Here is a 21,383-nt window from a genome sequence, read left to right on the forward strand (position 1 = left end):
GTTCCAATGGTCTTGTGATGAAGAGAGTCATCTGCAGCCAGAGAGAGGCCTGTGGGGATGAATGTGGATCACAACATAGTATTTTCATTCTTTTTGTTCTTGTTTGCTTGCATTTTGTTTTCTTATTTTTTCCTTTTTGATTTGATTTTTCTTGTGCAGCATGATTGTGGAAATATGTATAGAGGAATTGCCCATGTTTAACATATATTGGATCAATTGTTGCCTAAGGGAGATGGGGAAGGGAGGAAAAAAAATTAGAACATAGTGTTTTGTGAATGTAAAAATGTAAAAAAAAAGAGGGGTGAATGTAAAATATTAACCATGTATATATTTTGAAAATAAAAAGCTATAATTTAAAAAATTGGTAGCAGCCCCCTTTGTAGTGACAAAAAACTGGAAATTGAGTGGAGGTGTAGACAGAATTCAGCCGTGGGAATGGCTGAAGAAGTTATGACATATTAATGTAATGGAATATTGTTGTTCTATAAGAAATGACAAGTAGGCTGATTTCAGAAAGACTTGGAGAGACTTACATGAACTGATGCTGAGATGAGTGGAACCAAGAGAACACATTTACACAGCAACCATAAAATTATGTGATGATTAACTGTAATGGATGTGGCTCTTTTCAACAATGAGGTGATTCAAGGCAATGCCTATAGACTTATGATGGAAAGAGCCATCTGCTTCTAGAAAGAGTGGGGGGGAGGGGCAATGGAGACTGAATTTGGATCACAACGTAGTATTTTTTACCTTATTGTTGTTTGTTTGCTTGGGTTTTCCCCTGAGCTTTTTTTTTTCCTTTCACCTTTTGATCTGATTTTTCTTGAGCAGCATGTCTAACCTAATTGCCCGTGTTTAATCTATATTGGATTGCTCGCCGTCTATGGGAGGGGATGAGGGGAAGGAGGGAGAGAAAGTCGGAACACAAGGTTTTGCAAAGGTGAATATTGAAAACTATCTTTGCATGTATTTGGGAAAATAAAAAGCTATTTTTAGTAGAAAGTAGAAAAAATGAAAAAACCAAATAGTGAATGTAATATAGTGTTATTGAACCATAAGAAATAACAGGTAGGAGGAAGTCAGAGAAACTTGAGAAGATTTGCATGTAACTGATGCAGAGTGATATTATCAGAACTAGGAAAGTGACAAACACATTCATTACAATGTAAGCAGAAAGAAAAAGAAAATTACAATGAAACAAAAAGAAAAATAAAACAGAAAGTCGCCTAATTAAAATGACTAGCTTTGGCAAGAAATAAGAAAATGCACTTTCTTCCTTTCCTTAGAAGGTGGGAGGGGGTGTTTCATGAATAGAGAATATTATATGTTGTTGGACGTTGTTGATTTATAAGGTGGTTTTGTTTAGTTCTTTTACAAAATCTTTGTCACAAAGGAAGTGAGGGGAAAGAGAGGAAGAATTCATTTGGAAGGATCGTGGGTGAGGATATTCTACCGTCCATCTGGCGAGCCTCATAGACACCAGGCATATTAAAGTGACAACTACTGGGGATCCCCCTGTGATTTATTCCCGTGATCCGGTCTGCATCAGAGATGACTGTCAACAGACTCAGGAATGGTCGACTTTTGAAAAGACTTTACAGGGAGAGATCAAAGTCTCCCCTCCTCCCTCTTCTCTGTTCAGATTGTCCCCTGGGACTCAGCCTGCTCCCCAGTGGGGGATGGAGAGGGGTGAGGATTTTCCCTTCCCCCTCGCCAGCAGCAGTCATGGGAGACGGGAGCATGTGGGAGAACATGTGCTTGGCCGGGTGAAACCTGAGACCTCGCTCCCTGGCTACCTCTTCTGTTTGGGATTTCTTCCCATGAACACAGATCACAGGTCCCTGAGGTTGGATGGTGACCTGGAGAGGTCGGAAGCCGTGGATCCAGTGGGGCTCGCACCCGGCTTTCTCAGAGACAGAAATCACGATCATTAGCTCTGCCATGTCTTTTTGGCTGGTGAATATGGACCCTCAGTCACTACTCAGATATGAGGGGAATATGAACTATCTCTTAAGTAGTTCCCCGAGTCTTCTCTAAGAGTCTTTCCTTGTAAGGACAGTATAATAGGAGTGATGGGTTCTAGGGCATGTTTTACGAACGTGTTACTGTCCTGTTTTGGGAGTCAGTTGTGCTGTGAACACTTTTTTACACTTTTGTGGTAGCGGAAATAAATAGCTGTCCTATACCTGACATGCATTTGTACACTGAGCATCCTTTTCTATTAATACCTTCAGGGGAAATGCTAGACATTGGCCAAACCTAGGAGATTTTGAGGAGATTTTCTCTGCTCCAGGGTGGAGGGAAAATCAACCAGAGAGAGCACATATGTGTATGGGGCGGGAGATTGGGCAGGGGAAGGTGTAGACAGAATTCTCTCCCTTTGGGCTCAGGCTTCAAAGCTGGAGCTCCTTTGTGACAAGGGTCACCCCACAAAACCACAAGTAACACTTTCAAAAACTTAAAATATTTTAGCACCCCAAAGTGGCTTCTTGCTTTTCCGTTACCGAATTAATTTGAAGTAGTAAATTATATTTGACGGTTATCTTCATGGAGCAATTAGAAGCTGCTGGATCGGAGTCACAGGTTCTGAACTCAAATGTATGCTCTGTTTTCTATTACTTCCCTTCCCTGATGTAGACCAGCAACTTCTTTAAATTATTATTACTGTCATTGTTGTTTTCTGTAGTCTTCTAGGGTCACCTATCTAGAACTGGAAAGTCTTGATAGACTATGTAGTCAATCTTCTCTTTTTACAGATAGGGAAACCGAGACCAAGACCCCAGTCTGCCCACCGTCACACATGTAGCAAGTATGAGGTTCTCTGGCTTCAGAGTTTTGTCGGTTATTACTTTTGGCTAGATTGTGATTTCATAATCTAGGGAGAGATCTCCTTCTCCACTGCAGAGCAAATTGTCTGTCAGGGGGTCCCAGAGCTCCAAATTATTTTCATAATGATTCTACCTGTCTTAACGTACCAGTTTAATTTCCTCGCTCATTCACACACAGTCAATAAGTGTCAGAATTAGGACTTGAATTCTAGTTTTCCTCATTCCAAAGCTGCCCCTCTGTCTTCTCCCCACTCTTCCTCTCCCATGATCCCTCTGTCTACTCTGCTCCCCTCTCTTCTTCTCCCATGATCCCTCTGTCTACTCTGCTTCCCTCTCTTCTTCTCCCATGATCCCTCTGTCTACTCTGCTCCCCTCTCTTCTTCTCCCATGATCCCTCTGTCTACTCTGCTCCCCTCTCTTCTTCTCCATGATCCCTCTGTCTACTCTGCTCCCCTCTCTTCTTTTCCCATGATCCCTCTGTCTACTCTGCTCCCCTCTCTTCTTCTCCCATGATCCCTCTGTCTACTCTGCTCCCCTCTCTTCTTCTCCCATGATCCCTCTGTCTACTCTGCTCCCCTCTCTTCTTCTCCCATGGAAGCTGTTTAATTTGTGCCCAGTGGAATTCTTCCCAAGCCCAGAGAGCAGAAGTCAACCTTAGCTAAAGCTAACTTGAAGAGCCTCCCCTCCTGGGAACTAGGGACAGTTATTGTACCTTTAAGAAGGAAAAGAATCATGGCAGACTGACAGTTAACTGAATGACAGAAAGAATTGTTGAGACTCCATGAGAGAGAGAATTTGATTCCTAAACTGACAGATTCCCAAGGGAAAGGACCTTCAGGGGAAACTCCAACCTCGGGAGAGGTTGGGACTCAGAATTAGCTGATGTAGAGACCGTGAGAGGACTCCCACAAGCAGCCGCCATTATCAGCCGCCTAATGGAGCATCATCTCTGATTTGTTCTATATGGGACTGTTTCCCGAAATGAGAAGGAGTTAAAGGGGGTGGTGAGTGAGAATACTTCCTTCTATTTCCCCTCTTGTTTTTAATGGCTCCCAAACTTTGTAAGCTTTTCTCACTGCTGATATATTGGGAATATTTATTTAGTCCTTCAAATTATTACTTGCTACTATAATAAATCCTGTGCAGAGTAACAGGAGTATTTTTATATCTTTGTGACCAGGAGATTTGAGATCAAGAAAGAGAGGAACTAATCCTGATAGGAAAAAGAGGGTTTTCTTTATTTATAAACTGGGATGGGGGCTCAGAGCTAACTTATTAATAATTGCTAACAATTATTGAGCACTTTAAGGTTGCTAAAGAACTTTTTATAAGCAATTTTACCTGATCCTCACATCAACAATGGCAGGTAGGTGTGGTTATTATCCCCATTTTACAGATGAGGAAACTGAGGTTGAGAGGTTAAGTGATTTTTCCCAGGATCACAAGCAGAATTGGAACTCAAATCTTTCTGACTCCAAGTCTAATACCATAACCAGTGTACCATTTAGTGCCTACAAAAAAAAAAAAGTAATAGGAAATATTGTAATTTTAAATTAATTTGTGAGGAAGTATCAGAACACCCAGTACCCCGTTATTGCCTTAGAACTCTACCACATGGTACCGTAACAAGGGACTGAGCCAACAGCAGAGATACTTAAGTGTTAGTGGGGAGCCAGTCCCAGTCAAGTTACAGAGAGCGGCCTTCTCCCCAAATCCCAACATGCTCATAATAACATTAGAGAAGGGCTGGTTTTAATTCTTCAGGCCTAGTAAGCCAGAAGTCAATGTCCCCAATCTTGTGTGTAAGAGGAGACTTCCATAAGGGGGACATAGAGAGACAACGTCTATCTCCTTAGCCGTTCCGCTGGCTACAGAACCCTGAATTTTGCTCAGTGCTGTGGGGAGGACTCGATGACCTCCAAGGATTGTGGAGGACAGAAAGGCCACAGCAGGCCGGGGGAAAGGCAAGAGTCGTCCGGGCTTTCCAAAAAGAAGGAAGAGGGTGCATTCAGTGTGCTGCTGGCCAATGAGCTTGAGCTGGGTTACTGCCAAACTTCTAGCATCTATTACTCACATTCCCAGCATCTTCTCTGTCTTCCAGATACCCAAGCTTCGTGTTATCCCTCACTTCCCACTCTTTCTTATCCCTGCATCCAATCGGTGTCAAGTGCTATCGTTCTACTCCTTAACATCTTGTGTGAACTCCCACTCTAGTATCTTTGCCAAGAAGACCCTTAAAGGGGTCAGGAAGAAATGATTGAAAAACGACTGGCTGAGGATGATGACTTTGGTCCTCCCCAGGAGCAGGCCCTCAACCCTTCACAGGGGGACATTTGCTATTTAGTCTCCTTGCCTCGATTTTCTTTAAATTCCCTGCCATCCTCCATTCCGCTATAAAGTTGATCTTTTTAACATCAAGTCTGACCATATCATGGCTCTCCCGCACCCCCAATCAATAAACTCCAGAGCTCCTCTTTTCCCTTTAGGTTCAAAAATAAAATCCTCTTTGACTCTCAAAGCTCTTTATAACCTGGCTCTCTTCTGCCTTTTCTGTAATTCAGGGACGATGGTCTCTAGCTGTACCTCAACTCCATCTCTAGACTCTGAGCATTTGTCCTGGCCATGCCCCTGTCAGATGCTTTCCTTCCTCATCTCCGTCTCTTGGCTTTCCTGGCTTCCCGCTAGTCTCAGCCAAAATCCATCTTCTGCAAGAAGCCTTTCCCAGGCCTTCTTTATCTCATGGTTTGCCAACTGAAATTCACCCCAATTTCCTCTGTTCGCACACATCTGTATGAGTGTCATCTCCTTCCATTTGATTGAGTCCCTTGAGCGAATAAACTATCTTTTTTGCCTTTTTTTTAATCTCCCCAGCACTTAGCATAATACCTGGAACACAGTTGGTGTCTAATAAACACTGGCTGACTTGCTTCATCAAGAATAGCTTAGGTCAAACTAAATTTGTCTCCTTTTCTGCTGTGTTACTAAACTAGTCGATCATGGTCATGCTTCGGATATATTTTTATCTTGGTTTCATTTTTTCTCTTTTTTTTAAACTTATCACTGCCTTTTCTTTTATATCACATTCATTTCTAATTATATCTTTCAGCCCTCCCCTACCCATTGAGCCTTCCCCTACTAGACACTTACTAGCTGCACGACCTTGGTCCCTTAATCTCTGCCTCAGTTTCCTTCATTTCCCAGGTTTAGACACATATTAGATGTGTGAACCTGGTCACTTAACCTCTGTTTGCCTCAGTTTCCTTCTCTGTAAATTGGGAATAGAAATGGCAGCCACCTCCCAGGGTGGTTGTGAGGATAAAAGGAGATATTTATTTATTTATTTATTTTAAATTTTATTTTATTTAATAATAACTTTGTATTGACAGAATCCATGCCAGGATAATTTTTTTTTTACAACATTATCCCTTGCACTCGCTTATGTTTTGTTTTTTCCCCTCCCTCCCTCCACCCCCCCCAAGATGGCAAGCAGTCCTATATATGTTAAATATGTTGCAGTATATCCTAGATACAATACATATTTGCAGAACCAAACAGTTCTCCCGCTGCACAGGCAGAATTGGATTCAGAAGGTAAAAATAACTCGGGAAGAAAATCAAAAATGCAAATAGTTCACATTCGTTTCCCAGTGTTCTTTCTTTGGGTGTAGCTGTCTCTGTCCATCATTATCCATTGAAACTCAGTTAGGTCTCTTTGTCATAGAAATCCACTTCCATCAGAATACATCCTCATACAATATCGTTGTCGAAGTGTATAATGATCTCCTAGTTCTGCTCATCTCACTTAGTATCAGTTCCTGTAAGTCTCTCCAAGCCTCTCTGTATTCATCCTGCTGGTCATTCCTTACAGAGCAATAATATTTAAAAGGAGATATTTATTAAGCATTTTGAATACCTTAAAATATTATAGCAATATTAGCTTTCCAAAAGTTGTTCTTTCCATTGATATTGCTGTAGCCATTGTCTACATTAATTTCTTGGCTGACTTCCTTGGATTTGCAGCAGTTCATAGAATTCCCCCCATATTTCCCTGAATTCGTCAAATTCATCGTTTCTCACAGCACAGTCATATTACATCCCGTTCGTGGACCGCTTATGTCGATCTGTTAGCCAATCCGTGGACATCCATTTTATTTTGTCATCTTTACAACCACAAACGGGGCTCAGTAGGGGGCCGCAAATATTACCCAGCAGTAGTATAAAGTGATGTTAGCAAAGCATCGGCCGGGGTCTCCTCTGCTAGTGTGATGGACCAGATGGAAAGAGCTTGGGCTCGTGGCTCAATGGATTTGGAGCTGGGGAAACACTCGGCTTCCTAGACGGTTTGATGCTAGTGAGGAAGAAGGGCTCTGAGGAAGAGCTCAGGGCTTGGGCCTGTATTAGTGTTTTTATCTGGTGATTTGCCATCCTTTTATCAGTGATCCCGCCAACGTCCATCTTCAGTTTCCAGCTTGTCCTGGACTCATGTCCAGGACAGAATAGCTCTGGATCTGAAATTAAGAAGATCTGGGTTCAAATGTCGCCTCAGATATGTCCTAGCTTTGTGATCTTACACAAGTCACTTAACTTCTTTTTTTGCTTTTTTTTCCCCTTTGGCAAAAAGTAAATCTATTTAGGGGACCAGTTTACAGACAAAACGAAGTGATACAATAGACTCTGGGAAGGCTAAATATGAACTAGAGTGGGAAAGCTTAGGAAAAACAAGTTCTCAGTGGAACTCACAATTACCCAGGAGAAAGAGAGTCCCTCGTGAGGTTGGGACGTGTCCTTAACTGGCGGGCTAAATCCTGAAAGGGACTCGGGGCCCTAAAAGAGTTAGCTGGAAGGGGGAGAAGTGGGGTTGAGAAGCAAAATGGAGTTTAGGGGAGATACCCTGGGGCATGGGGGAAGGGGAAAGACATCACAAGACAGATGGGCTGTCACCGTGGGTTGACCCAAAGCAAGGTAGCCATCACTTCACTTCTATCTGCCTTAGTTTGCTCACCTGTAAAATGGGGATAATGTAGCACCACTTCCCTGGGTTGTTGGGAGATCCAAATGAGATGCTCTTGATAAAGTAATGTTTTGCATGCCCCAAAGCGGCAGATAAATGCATATGACTAACTCACCCAGAGGAGAGAACCCAGCCAAGGGAGTGGTTGGAAGTAGCAAAGAGATGAACTGAGGTTGAATATTAGGGAAAACATCCCAAGATGAGAATCATGTGAGGGCCGACGGGGCTTCCTGGAGGGGCCGGTGCCCTCTCCTCGCTGGCGATCCCCGCGGAGAAGACGGGCATGGGGCAGACTAAATGCCCTCTGAGTCCTGAGACCATGAGTGGGCTGAAGAAAGGCTACAAGAGGGAGCACGTGTCTGGCAAACATTCCCAGAGCCCGGGGGAGCGAGCCGGCACGAGGGCAGCCCTCTTCAGGAAAACAAAAGTCGATTTTAATGTGGCTTGCAAATAAAAAAACCAAAAAGCCTTTAGTAAGCGCTCACGGTTGCATACATACATACACACACCTGCAAATACACGTGTACATACACAAACATGTAGTCGTCTGTGACATGGGCAAACACACGTGTATATGGAGCTGCAGGGGCACTTACTACAGCCTTTGTCGGACGCCAAGTCAGGACTTTTTTGGGGGTCACTGAACACATAAGGTCTGTGGAAGGAAGCAGGAGGATTGGGATGATTACCTCAGTGATTTTCCGGGATCAGGGGAGCTTGGAGGAAGGAGTGGATGGTCTCTACTCCAGCTTTCTCCCCTGCCCTTCTCATGTGATATTGGGAATTATGGGCTCGATGTTGTGGTCCAGAACTCTCAGCTCTCACAGATGGGGTCAAATCATGGGAAGCTGACCCCAAACTGGCCATTTTCCTTCTTGGTTCTTACCCCAAACCTGCAGTTTTCCTTTTGGGAAATCTCTAAAGCAAACCTCGGGCATCATTCAAATCTAGATTTTTCTTGCATGTGGATGACAGGGTCTCGAGGTTCCAGCTCTAGGTCAGTTCTGAGTTCGAGAGCCACTGAGTGTGAGTGTTTAGGCACTTCTAGAGAGAGAGAACATTTTCTGACACCGTTCAGATGTTTTCATTGCCAGTTGCCGATCTGCACTGGGCCTATCACTTCTTGGTCGGGAGGTCCGGAGCACGGTTTTATCCCATGGACTCTCTGAGGTCAGGGACTGCCTTTGGCTCCTTGTGAGATGTTGGACGTTCTCCCAGCCTGGGAGCAGAGCCAGGGCACCACCACGCCCCCTAGTAAAGCGTCAGTGTCTCCTCCAGGCCCTGCCCTGGCACGGATGCTCCATTTTGATAGAGAGTGTTGGAATACACAGGAAAGCTGCTGGAACACACGGGAGCCGCCTGCCAGTGGCTGCTGGAGATCCAACCCAGAATGGATCTCCTCGAGTGAGAGGATGACACAAGGAGACTGGGAGGCCATTGCTGTTCTCTGACCCTCTCCTCTTCCCTCTGCCTCCAATTTATCTCATTCCCAGTCTGCAACACCTGTGTCAGCAAAGGCTGCCCTGCAACTCCTTCAGATGCTATGATCCACAGCTGCGGAGGTGCTTGGGGAATTGATCTGCCCCATAACGGAGAGAAAACAAACCTTTATTTCTAGAGGAGTTTCACATTTTCGAATGTAAAGGCCTTGTTGCCATCTTGTCATTCTCCCCCAACAGCCCATTTATCGCCGTCCCCATTTCAGAGAAGAGGTTTCTGGGGCAGAGAGTGGAGGACGCAGTAAAGGTCTGAAGCAAGTTCTGCACTTGCTTTTTCGGGCCCTGGACCGGTCAAGACTCCCCCTACCACAGACTGTAAGAGCTGATATCTCCCCCTCCGTGGTACAGAGGAGTAAACTGAGGTCAAGATTTCCCCCATAGTCACCCAGGTATTAAGTACCCAAAGCCAAGACGGGTCCCTTCCCTGCTTCTCTAGAATGCTTGGAGAAAATGGCAATGGTTTCACAGTCAGAATTGCACACGTGCCTTAATGAGACTGTCCTTGCCCTCTGGAAGAGCTTCTGGAGGCTGCAACCCACCGAGGCAATGCAGGATGATGGAGAGTGTCAGAAGCCACTGAGCCTGGATTCAAATCATGCGTCTGCTGCTTGTTTTTCATGAGCCTCCGTTTCTTCCTCTGAAGGAAAAGGGATGATCTGGATGGGAGCCACTGTGTGGGGGCACTCAAAGAGCACCTTCTGATCTGTGCCCGTGCCACGCTCTTCTGGGATGGAAGCGACTGATGGATTTCCAATGGGCTCTTTAAAGAACTCCATTTAAAGGAGGAAGTTTCAGAGGCCTGGATTCAAATCCTGCATCAGACAATGATTAGCTACAGGACCTTAGGTGGTCACTGCCTGTGCCTCGACTTACTCACCTGTAAAGTAAATGATGACCTACGTCTGTGATCTTGTGTTTCCAACCTTGAGCGCCGCTGAACGGCTCAGCCTCCCTCAGTATTCATCTGCCTGGCTTGTCTGGGTCCTGTTGGACCCAAGTTCTACAAGGCAGCATGTGTTCAAATGTCCCAAGAATCCCTTCTTCTGGAACAGAAACTAGCTCAATCTGGTTTTTGAAAGGCTACTAGAGGGGAAAGGATCGATTTCCCATCAATCCCAACTTTCCAGGCATAATCCATTTGGATTACCCTCTTAATGCGGGAATCCACTGGAGAACTTTTCCCTGGGAACTTTTTCTCTCTTGAAGATGAAAGGTGGACTTTCAGCTGACCCAAAGTCTAAATCCCTATTGGAAGAGTCTCATGTGCCTTGGAAATCCATCTTACTAGATGGGGAGGAGGGAAGCTTCCCCCTCACACCCCCCTTTTTTCTTTTATCTATTTTTATTCTCTGTTGTTTTCCAAGTTTAACTCAACATGTGTGAGCTATGAGAGCTTTGAAAATTTGAATTTGTCCAGCTGTGCACTGGGAGGAGAAAAGGCAAGGTCTAGGTCCCCCCACTTTCACCAAATTTAACTTGGGGAATGTCTCAAAACTCTGGTGGGATCATGGCATGGAGTGGGGTGAGGGGGGACAGTCAGGTCAAGACCGTGCCTAATGGACAATTGCTGGAGAGTTATCTTGGATTGGGGATAGGGACCAATGTGCCCCAAAGCACCCTTGTTTGATTTGTGGGAGACTATCAGGGAATTACTAGATCAGTTTGAAGGGTCGCATCAATTGAGAGGCAGAGGTCATTGTTTGGAGGTAGCTGAAGGGCTGCTCCTGGAGAAGGGGAGAGGAGAAATATGGCCCCTGGTACCAGATTGCTTGGGTTTTAAGGACTAGAGCTGCCTCTTGATGACTGGCTGACTGAGAACCAACTTTCCAAAATTAAAAACAAAAAATTAAATTTTATATAATTGTTTTTATCTTCTATGATCCTTTCTACATTTGTGAATTCTCCTCTCTGTAGATCTAAAGGGCAATTTCTTCCTTGCCTCTTTAATTTGTTTATGTTGACAACCTTTACGACTAAGTCACAGACATATTTAGAACTTAGAATGTTGGTCTATGCCCAGTTTCTGCCAGTCTGTTTATGGGGAGTCTGCTCTCAGCTCTCTCTAGGTCTGCAGGCTCTGGATGTCAATGGAGGCCAGAACAGCTTCTCTTGCATATCTGTTTCTCTGGGGCTCCAGTCTACCTTTCAAAAGTCCATACCTTCTGACTGTGGGCACTTGCAGGAGAATGGAGTTCTTGATTTGGGGTTCCTGGTCTGAGTGGAAAGCTGAAGGGAAGTTTGAGGGAAAAGAAAAAAAAAAAAAAAAAAAAAAGAATGATCAAAGAAGAAAGAACCTCATCATTGAAACATATTATGGGAAGAGGGAAGATTGGAGTTCATTTTCAGAGGAGGTGTCGACACTTTAGTACAAAAAGCTGCTATTCCAAAAAGTAATGTGAAAGGGTTCCTGCCCAGAAAAAAATTATAGAATAAATTAAAAAAGAATTTAAAGATCAAATGAGAGACATTGAGAAAAAATTTAAAAATAAATAAAAAATAAAAACCATCCAAAAAAACAAGAAGGTTATGAAAAAAAGTTAACCAACTGAAAAAACAGTTCAGTCTTAAAGATGAAAATAATTCTTTGAAAATTAGAATTGGACAAGAAGTCAATGAAGCTATGAGAGACCAAGAAATAACAAAACAGATTCTAAAGAATGAGAAAATAGAACAGAATCTGAAATATCTTATAAGAAAAGCAACAGATCTGGAGAATAGATCAAGAAGAGAAAATATAAGAAGAATTGGATTGCCAGAAAGTTGGGACCAAAAAGAGAACCCTGACACAATAATGCAGGAAATAATCCAAGAAAATTGTCCTGGAGTGATAATACATGAGAGGAAAATAAAAATAGAAAAAAAAATCCACCTCAAAGAGATCCTTTGTGGAAAACACACAGGAATATTATTGCCAAATTTTCAAACCCCCAGATCAAAGAGAAAAATTTGCGAGATATATAAGAAAAAAACAATTCAACTATGTGAGAGCTACAATTAGAATTGTACAGGACTTATTAGCAGCGACAATAAAAGACCGCAGGTCTTGGAATCCTACCTATTGACGATCCAAAGAACTAGGTTCCCCCTAAATATCATATCCAGCAAAATTATAATTTTGAATGAGAAAAAATGAACTTGCAGATTTTCAGAACTTTTTTTTTATCAACCAAACCTGAATTTAACAGAAAATTTAATTTGTTGTTACATATTTTGAATCCTCCCTGATGTTTTGCTGGGCACATGACAAAGTTCTGTTTTGTTTTGCTTTATTTTGTTTTCTATTCCTTTTCTGTTTTTCTTACTGTTTTTTCAAATAAAATAATTTTTTAAAAAAAATGAAACTTCTTAACCCAGCCAGCCCAATGCATGCTATTGAATTATACTGGGTGAGAGAAATGATTATTTCTCTCTTACATTAATAACCAGTTATTGAATTAGGACTAAAGTTTTTTCCTTTCCTATTTCCCCATTCTTTACAAGGTTAAATCAACCTCTGAAGAATAGGGCTGACAGTAAAAGTGCATTTAATATTCTCTTCAATCTTGTTCAGACCCCACTATCCTGAGGGAAGCCTGTTGTGCTCTGCTTAGGATTCTACATTGTCACCTGAGGTGATGGTCTGGGCCATGTCCCCTAGTCTCTCATTAGAATAGGACCACCTCTCTATTTTCTTTCATTGATTTGTTAACCAATCAGAATTGATTATTGGCTTTTGGGATCACCTGTTCTTGCAAGAGGATATAAAGATTAACAGGCTGCCACGATGCATCTTTGGTCCACAAGAGACAGCCAAGTGATCATTCTTGAATTATCTGTTAAGCCATAATTGATAAAAGGATTAAGCTAGAAATTATGTCACTCCTTCTCCATGGCTCTCTGGGAGGGAGAAAAGGGATAAATACAGGGGGAAATTTAGACCTTGTAACAAAAAACATAATAAAAATTTATTTGCTTTTTTTTTTTTTTTTTTAGTTCCTTTTTTCCAATTCAGCATTCTGTCAGCCAATCAGGAATCACATCCGCTTAAATGGACACCACCCAGCCGATTCAGGGCGCTCTCAGAAAACTGTTCTTGAGTAGAAAAGGAAATACATTTCAATTAAATGCAATATAATTTGATTTAGGAAATTGTCACAGCTGGGAGCAGAAGGAGGCTCCACTTTGGAACAGGTGGTTTCCCATTTCCCCAAAGTAATCACCTTGATAACAAGAGCTGTCTGACTTCCTTTATTTCTGTCTTCCCAGCATTTAGCAAGCACTTAACCAAAACGTATTGGCTGGGCACACAGTAGGCACTTAATCAATGCTCCTTGATTGGACCTACTATGTTTTCGGCCACCAAATGTTGGGGAAAGAGCATTATGGACCCTAAAAGTGTGTCGGGTCTTAAAAGAATTTCTTTCTTTTCTACAAATTCTACAAATACCCTGCTAAGACCTTCTCCAAAGGAAGAGGGGAAGATTTTATTACACTTTGAAGAGCAAGCTTAATCTCTCTGGGGTTTTTAGCAAGGAAAAGGGGATTTAGCAATTAACAAGGGGCTTCAGAGGAGAGCTCAATCCCCCCTGGGAACTCCCAATTAACCAGGGAGAAAACACCATTAAAAGGCCTGGAAAGTTCCTAATGAACTTTCAGCTCCATAAGGTGGGCTAAATTCCTAGAAAAGGAGTGTGTGTTTGTGGGGGAGGGAGGAGGTTGGGTGGGGCCAGAAATCATAACCATGGCAGCGAACGCTAAAAAGGATTTAGCACCTTAAAAAGAGTTAGCTATTGGGACTCTCAGTGAGCAACTGACCCAGAGTCTAATATAGAACTATAACCTGGGGGGAGGGGAGGTGACGTCTAACTCGGCTTTCTGATTGGATGCAGCAAACTGTGTTGTCATGGAGATTTTATCCCAGCAAGAAACAAAAGACCCACTTAAGACCAAAAGGCGCTCTTAAGGTGAGATAATGCCATCAGTGCTCCTCCCTGCTTGCCTCGGGGAGTAGCTTAACTTCCGGGTTGTAGAACTGCTGGCTTTCCTAAAGTCCTTGCCGGCCTAGCTACCCAGGACCTCGTTAGGCCCACAGCAGTCAACCTAACCGGTGCCCCCTGGCTGGACACACAGTAGGCACCTAGGCAGTGCTCCTTGGCTGGGCATACAGTGGACACCTAACCAGTGCTCCTCGTATGGCTAGCTAGATAGACACTTAATGGATGATTCTTGGCTGGGCACACAGCAGGCACTTTACCGGCACCTTTTGGCTGGGCATACAATAGGCACCTAACCAGCGCTCCTTGGCTGGGCACACAGTAGGCGCTTAATGAGTGCTCCACGGCCGGGCCCACCGCTGGCGCTAGCCCAAACGCTCTCAGGCGGCTGCAATCTCGCTGCCGGGAGTGGGGCCAAGGCAAAGACTGAGGCCGGATCCGGATCGAGACCGGATCCGGATCCAGTCTGGGCACAGGCGGCGCTTTCGCTTTGGATCTTTTGAATTTCTATTTCCCCAGGGGCGCCCTTCATTCATAGGGCTGCGCCGCGGGTATTTTGCCGCCTGGGGGCGCCCGAGAGCTCTCCGCCAGCGTTTCCCGGCCGGGCGTTTGGGGGGCGGGGCGCGAGCGGCCCAGGGCGGCCGACGATTGGCGACGGGCGGCTGCGGGGGCGGGCCCGGGGGCGGGCTCCGGGCCCCGGTTCGGACAATGAGCAACCATAGACGGGAGAGCGGCGGTGGGTGAGGGGCCCGGATTGAGGACGTTCCCCCCGCCGGGGTCCGGAGACTCTATGGTGGCGGGGAGGACCCGGGCTGGGCGGCTGCAGGTCCGTGACACGCGGGCGGCGGGCGGAGGGCCCGGGCCGGCCGGGGAGCGGAAGAGGCTGGCCGAGGCGGGCCGGGCCGGGCCGGGCCGGAGGGGCGGGGGCGGGCTGGGCCGGGCCGGGCGCTCTGAGCCGCGCTCTCCGCCCCCCCCGCTAGGCGAGACCATGGCCCTGAAGGCCGAGCCCGCGCCGCTGGACTGCATCCAGGTGACACTCAAGTGCGAGGACGTGGAGGAGGTCCGAGTGGAGGACGACAGGGACGAGGGCGAGGACGGGGGGTCCCGGGCCCAGACCCCCACGGGCCGCTGGCCCCCGCCGCGTCGCCGCCGCGCCCTTCCGCCCGCCGGGCCTCCCCCCGAGCCCTCCATCCCCATCCCCGCGGCGCTGCGGGAGCCTGTGCTCCGAGGTGAGGCCGCCGGGAGCGGGAGCGGGGAGGGAGTGGGGGTGGGGGGCTGGGAAACTCCTTCCCCCAGTCGGCTCCCCGGGATGCCGCCGGCCCCGCGGGGAGGGGGAGGGGCGCGGCTCGGTAGGCAGGGGACCGCTCCAGGGTGTCTGAGCAGAATCCCCAGCCTAGCGCCCTGCCACACGCGTGCGCTCGTGTGCCCGGGACCCCGCGGATGGGGGAGACACACCTATGTGGGCGGCCCGCGGGTCACCCGCACACCGGCCCTGCCGCCTTTTTATTTTTGTATAAATGGAGGCACGCGTGTGTGGGCCTGTGCGTGTGCACCGTGGCGCCCACATGGGACAGGTCCGTTTTGTGGACTGGAGCCCCTCTGGCCCGGCCCCCTGGGCTTCTGCTCGGCCGGGATCGGACGAGCCCGGGGGGAGTGAAGTGTCCAGGGTCTCACGGCCAGTGTGTGTCCGAGGCCGATTGTACACCGGGCCCTGCCCCCCAGCTGCTCGGCCGTATTCTGCATGTGTGCACACGCGTGTGCGCTTGTGCACCTGTCCCCGCGCCACCGCGTGCACGCGCAGACTTACGGACGGTGCTCCCCGCCCACTCCCAAGCCCGGTAAACTGAGTCCCAGAGACGGCTGAGGGTGCCGGGACCCGTGAGCCCGCCCCGCCCCCATTGTGTGTGTGTGTGTGTGTGTGTGTGTGCGCCCGTGCACAACTTTGTCAGGTACAGCAGTTACACACAACTTTGTCGGGCTGTGTGCGGCCCTGGGCCTCTGTGGGCATCTCTCTGACAGGTGTAGCTCGTGTGTCTGGGCAGTTACACGCGTGTGTGAACACACAACTTTGCCGGGTTGTATAAGGTCCCAGGGACATCAGTAAGAAGCTAGAAGTGTGTGTGTGTGTGTATGTACACACAACTTTGTTGTGTTCGGCACCTTGTGTGGAACTTTGTGGTGCTGTGTGCGGCCCCTGGCTCCCCTTCACGCAGACATGTCATAGGGGCGGCTGAGGCGGCCGGGGGGCGTTCCTGCGCCCCCAGGAGCGCAGGTTAAAGGGCAGGAGTCTGTGAGAAAGCCGGGAGGGGCCACAGCTCGCACAGACCAGGGGCTGGTGGGACTCTCGCCACTTTTGACCCGCAATGACTTAGAGTTTGGTTATGAATGAATGAGAAACGCAAGCATTTATGAAGCGCCTACTGTATGCGGTGCATTTAAAAACCCACGGCTCAGTTGGTGCTAGAGAAGCGTGGAAGGCCGGGGAGGACTGAGCAGAGACGCCGTGGGCGCTGCCGGCCCCGCGTGGTCAGGGAGCCGGTCAGCCGTCGGCCCTGCCGCCTCCGCCGCACTCTGGCCTGTATCGGGAGGCACTCACTCCGTGCTGGAGTCCCTTCGCTGGCGCAGATCGCTGCCCCTCCTGGGCAGCTGTTGTCCGTGTCCGTGGTGGTTTTGTTAGGGCGGCCCTCGGGCCAGGCTGGGTGGGAGGCGCCCGTGGAACATTCCAGAGCAGGCAGCTGGCGTGGTCAGGACTGGGGGCACCAGGGGGAGGGGGAGGGGGGAGCGGTCCTGGCGGAGATTTAGCCCAGAGGGCCTGGGGTACGGATTATGGGGAGGTGTCAGGGCGCCTTCCCCCCTTCGGGGTCTGGCCCTGGGAGCAGAAGCTTTAGACTTGGCACGAGGCCGTTCGGGTCAGTGTGACCTCGGGCGTGGGGGACCGGGTGCTGGAGCTTGGCGTTGCCGCAGGGGCCTCTGGGTAGGTTGGGGGGTGCCACCCTGAAGGAGCCTGGCCTCCTGGGCCTCTGTGCCCCATGGAAAGCCCTAGAGTGCCTGGGTGTGGGACCCTGAGGGGGGGAAGCCCTAAAAGGGGGCTGAGGATGCTCTGGGCAGCCTCGGGCCTCGGCCTTGCCATCAGGGACCTGTGTGACCCCAGGCCTGTCGCCCCCCCCCCCCCCCCCCCCCACCTTTCGGGGGCAGCATCTGTGCTGAGGCCTTGGGAGGGCCCCGGGGCTCCTGGGTCATGGGGGCACCAGATCTGGCAGAGCAGATAGGGCCGAGCTCGGTGGCAGGGCAGGGAGCCCGGTCCTGAGGGGGCAGCAAGCCTGGAGTCTGGGGAATAGGGAGTGGGGGTGGGGGGCGCCCAGCCGGGAGCCGTGGTGCCTCCGCTCCCCTAGGGGAGGGGGGCAGCGGGTCCTGCTGTGCCCGTGGTGAGGGACGGCCAGTTCCAGATGCCCAGAGGGTGGGTGGTGATAGATGACGGCTGGGCCCCAGTTGGACCGGACGGTGCTTCTGAGGGTCGGTGGTGGGAGCGGGGTGGGACGTTGCACTGGGGAGAGGGCGAGGTCACCGCGGGAGGGGAGAAGAGGGCCCAGGAGCACCGGAGGAGGAGGATCATGGGCCCAGAACTGGGGGAGCCCAGAGTCCCCGGAGGAGGGAGTGACCACAAGCCTGCAGGGGGCCAGAGGGGCCTTTGGATTTGGTGACAAGGAGCCACGGTCCCTTTGGAGACGGCGGCCCCCCCCGACCCCCCGGGGCCGCGAGGGCAGGGAGCTTGGCCTCCCTCCCAGCCAGCTCTGCGCTCTCCCCTCCCCAGTGGGCCAGCCCGAGAACGTCCCCCTCCCTGGGCAGTGCCAGCCTGAGACCAGCGCCGCCGGGAGCGAGGAGGCCGAGCCCCTGCAGTCATGGGAGCAGGAATACCTGGTGGGCAACAGCCCGGGGGGCAGCGGCCGCGCCCTGTGCATGGTGTGCGGCCAGGAGCTCCCCACGCCTTCGGCCCGAAGCGCCCGGCGGCACATCCTCCGCCAGCACCCCCACACCCTGGGCCTGAGCCCCGGGGAGAAGAGCAACATCCTGGAGGCCTGGAGCGAGGGCGTGGCCCTGCTGGACTCCCTGGAGTCGCCCTCACCCCCCAGCACAGGTAGGGAGGAGGGGCGGCGGGGGGCCGGGGCCGGGCCGGGGGAGGCAGAGCCGCTGAGGGGGCTCTCCTCTCTGGCCCAGACCCTCCCGAGACGCCGGCCGAGATCGTGGTGCTTCTGGACTCCGAGGAGAAGCCTGAATCCCAGCTGATTCGGAACCGGCCTCGGGGACTCCGACCTCTGCAGCCTCCACCACGTAAGGAACCCCCTCCCCACCCCCACCCCCCAGCCTCCAGGTAAGACGCCCCCCGCCCCTCCACAGCCTCCAGGTAAGACAATCCCCCCACCCCCCAGCCTCCGGGTAAGACGCCCCCCCCCCCCGCCCCCCAGCCTCCACAGCCTCCGGGTAAGGTGAGAGAAAAGGGCTGCCGCGCCCGCAGCCCCCCCGGCTCTCCTGAGATTGGGCCGCTCTCGCTCTCTCTCAGCTGCCCCCCCCGTGGTCGACGTAGGGACCAAGAAGGTGCGGACCCAGAGATGTAAGGAGGTGTCTGGGGAGGCCCCTCCCAAGAAAAAGAAGGGCAGGGGCCGGACCTCCGGCAAGGCGAAGACCGTGGCCAGGCCCTTGTTCCAAAGCCCAGGTAAAGTGGGGGGGCCCGAAGCCTCTCTCTGTGGCCTCCCACCCTTCCCTGGCCTGGAGTCCAGGCTCCCATTGCGGTGCTTACACGGGCAGTAACGACAGTGCCTGGGCTGCCCTGGGGTCCCCCATCTCTGCCACGCGGTTCTCCTTGGGAGGCATTTGGCAAGGGCTGGGGCGCAGGCGGGCTTAGGAAAGGAGCGCCCGGCCCCGGCCCGGCCCTGAGGCACTGGGGGAGGGGGGACCTCGGAGAGAAGCTGGCCTCGGACAAGGCTGGGAAGGGAGGAGAGTGAGTGGGGGCTGCCAGGTTGCTGAGGGAGAGGGGGCAGTGAGGAGGGGGACTGGCTTCAGGAAGCCTCGGAGCCCCGATTGCCTCAGTGTGCTCAGCTGTAAAAGGGGAAGGGCGCCTCCTGCGGGCCTGCAGACTGAGGGTGGCCTTTGCCCCCGCAGAGCTCCTCCCCCTCCCGCACGTCACCTTGGAGCCCTTCTCGGCGCCCACCGAGGTCCGGCACTTCACGGACGGCAGCTTCCCCCCGGGCTTCGTCCTCCAGCTCTTCTCTCACAGCCAGCTGAAAGCTTCCAAGGCCAGGGCCGCCCCCCTGGCCCCCAAGGAGGGGGAGCCTGTGGCCCAGGGGAGCCCCAAGCCACCTCCGAGCCCCTCCCCAGGTAAGCCCCATTCCAGGCCAGCCCCTCTCGGGTGAGCCCCTCAGACTCTGGAGGGAAATGATGGGAAAAGGGCCCCCCAGGCAGGCCGGCCCCCTCGCATGCCCCCGGCCCGGCCCAGCTTCCGGTCTGGGAGAGCTCAGCATTGGCTCGTGGAGGGCGGCAGCCCAGGGTCTCTGTGGGACCCGGCACCTCCCCTAGAGGACCGGCGGTCACCACGTGGAGGCCGGGAGGGTCCCTGTGCTGGGGCCGTCCGGAGCCGGCAGACTCTGGAGGAGGTGGGACCCTGAGTCCGCCTCGGGGGCAGCAGCTAAGTCCCGGGGAGAGGTCTTGACAGGGTCTTGGCTGTTCCTCTGGGCCAGGCTGGGGCTCTCGTGGGCAGGATCCACCTGCCTGGCGTGCTGGAGCCCCGTTTCAGGAGGGCCTGGAGGGGAGGCTCGGGCTGGAGAAGAGGGGTTTGGGGAGCCGCCGCCCCTCCCTCCTCCCAGGTCCAGGAGGGCCCAGGCCCCCTCCCCTGGCGGCTCTAACACTTAACTCTTCATCCCTCCCCAGCTCCCTCCGCGGGGCTCCGAGGGACGCTGGACCTGCAGGTGGTCCGAGTGCGCCTGGAGGAGCCCCCGGCGGTCAGCCTGCTTCAGGAGTGGTCCAAGGCACCCCAGGGGGCCCAGGCGGCGGCCGATGAGTCCCCGGGCTGGCAGGCCGTGCTGGCTGAGTCCGGCGTGGCCGCCCGGGAACAGCCCGAGGCTGGGCAGGGGGTGTAAGGGCTGCTGCAGGGGGAGGGGCTTCCCGCCCCTCCCCCGCAGACCAGCCGTCCATCAGAAGACTCTGATGGAGCCAAGCACTTGAGCAGGGGGGAGACGCCGCTTCTGCTCCCCCCGGACGCTGCTACGGGTCTGGGGTCCGCGCCGCCGGGCCGCCGCTGTCCTTGCACTAGGGTTCAGTGTCGATGGAGAGCGAGAACTCCTTTGACCCACTGTGTTTACCCTTCCTTTCCCCACTTCCCCGCTTCCCGCCGGCACAGTGCCTTACATAGGAGGTGGGCACAAGGGGGGACCCACCGGAGCCCTCCACTACCTCGGGGGGAGCCTCCTCTCCCCCCACCTCCTCCTGGCCCTCCCGACAGGGAGTTCCATCACTTCTTTCCCCTCCCCCCTGCAGCAGGGCAGGGGGAGCTCCGGGGTGGGAGGGAGCTCTGGAGACTCCAGGCTCTGCCCGCTTTCACTCTGCCCACCCAGCCTCTCCTCCCCCAGGTCTTTCCCTTTGTACATACCCCTTTGTTGACAATAAATTATTATTTTTTATGAAGTGAGCTTTGTGGAGGTCCTCATTGGGAATGGGCGGGCAGGGCACCTGGGCATCCGGAGGTGGGGGTGGAAGGGCTTCCCAGGGCACTGGTGCCGGGCAAGGCTCCTCTGCAGCAGCCCTTGTCCACCAGCGGGAGCCCAGCCCCCACGGGCAGCCCTCTGGAGAATCCGTGCCTTGAGCCTCTGCTGCTCCTGGGTTTTGGCCAAGCAGGAGGTGACAGTTGTGCTCCCTCCCCCGGGCTCAGCCTCCCCTTCCTTCCACTGATTCTCCTTACACAGCGGGGCTTGGAGGCCCCCTCCCCATTCTGCTCACGCTCCTAAAACGCCTTCAGATGGCAATCCCTTCCTAAAATCTGGCTCCCAGGATGCCCGGGGGCCCCGGCGTGGAGGAGCCTT

General features: G+C 51.4%; 1 protein-coding gene across 4 annotated transcripts; it reads left to right on the top strand.

The window, feature by feature from the left end:
• Window positions 1–14,221: 14,221 nt before the first annotated feature.
• On the top strand, window positions 14,222–20,988 carry SPINDOC (spindlin interactor and repressor of chromatin binding). Of its 4 annotated transcripts, none has more exons than XM_051967367.1 (7): window positions 14,222–14,283; window positions 15,294–15,542; window positions 18,125–18,448; window positions 18,529–18,642; window positions 18,872–19,024; window positions 19,471–19,686; window positions 20,236–20,988. In XM_051967367.1, exons 2-7 carry the CDS (start codon window positions 15,302–15,304, stop codon window positions 20,442–20,444), a joined length of 1,257 nt encoding a protein of 418 aa, XP_051823327.1. In that variant the 5' UTR covers window positions 14,222–14,283; window positions 15,294–15,301; the 3' UTR covers window positions 20,445–20,988. The 4 variants fall into 4 exon arrangements, with proteins under 4 accessions (XP_051823327.1, XP_051823326.1, XP_051823325.1 ...); XM_051967366.1 differs by lacking the exon at window positions 14,222–14,283 and adding an exon at window positions 15,011–15,139; XM_051967365.1 differs by lacking the exons at window positions 14,222–14,283; window positions 15,294–15,542 and having other exon boundaries at window positions 17,698–18,448.
• Window positions 20,989–21,383: the final 395 nt, after the last annotated feature.

This window comes from Antechinus flavipes, chromosome 6 (assembly GCF_016432865.1).
Source record: "Antechinus flavipes isolate AdamAnt ecotype Samford, QLD, Australia chromosome 6, AdamAnt_v2, whole genome shotgun sequence".
NCBI lineage: Eukaryota > Metazoa > Chordata > Mammalia > Dasyuromorphia > Dasyuridae > Antechinus > Antechinus flavipes.

Bases quoted from the DNA above. Each gene is read 5' to 3' on its own strand.
- SPINDOC (XM_051967365.1), top strand. From the start codon at position 17,785: ATGACGGCTGGGCCCCAGTTGGACCGGACGGTGCTTCTGAGGGTCGGT. The intron at 18,449-18,528 runs GTAGGGAGGAGG...TCTCTGGCCCAG, and splicing joins GCCCTCACCCCCCAGCACAG to ACCCTCCCGAGACGCCGGCC. The intron at 19,687-20,235 runs GTAAGCCCCATT...ATCCCTCCCCAG, and splicing joins ACCTCCGAGCCCCTCCCCAG to CTCCCTCCGCGGGGCTCCGA.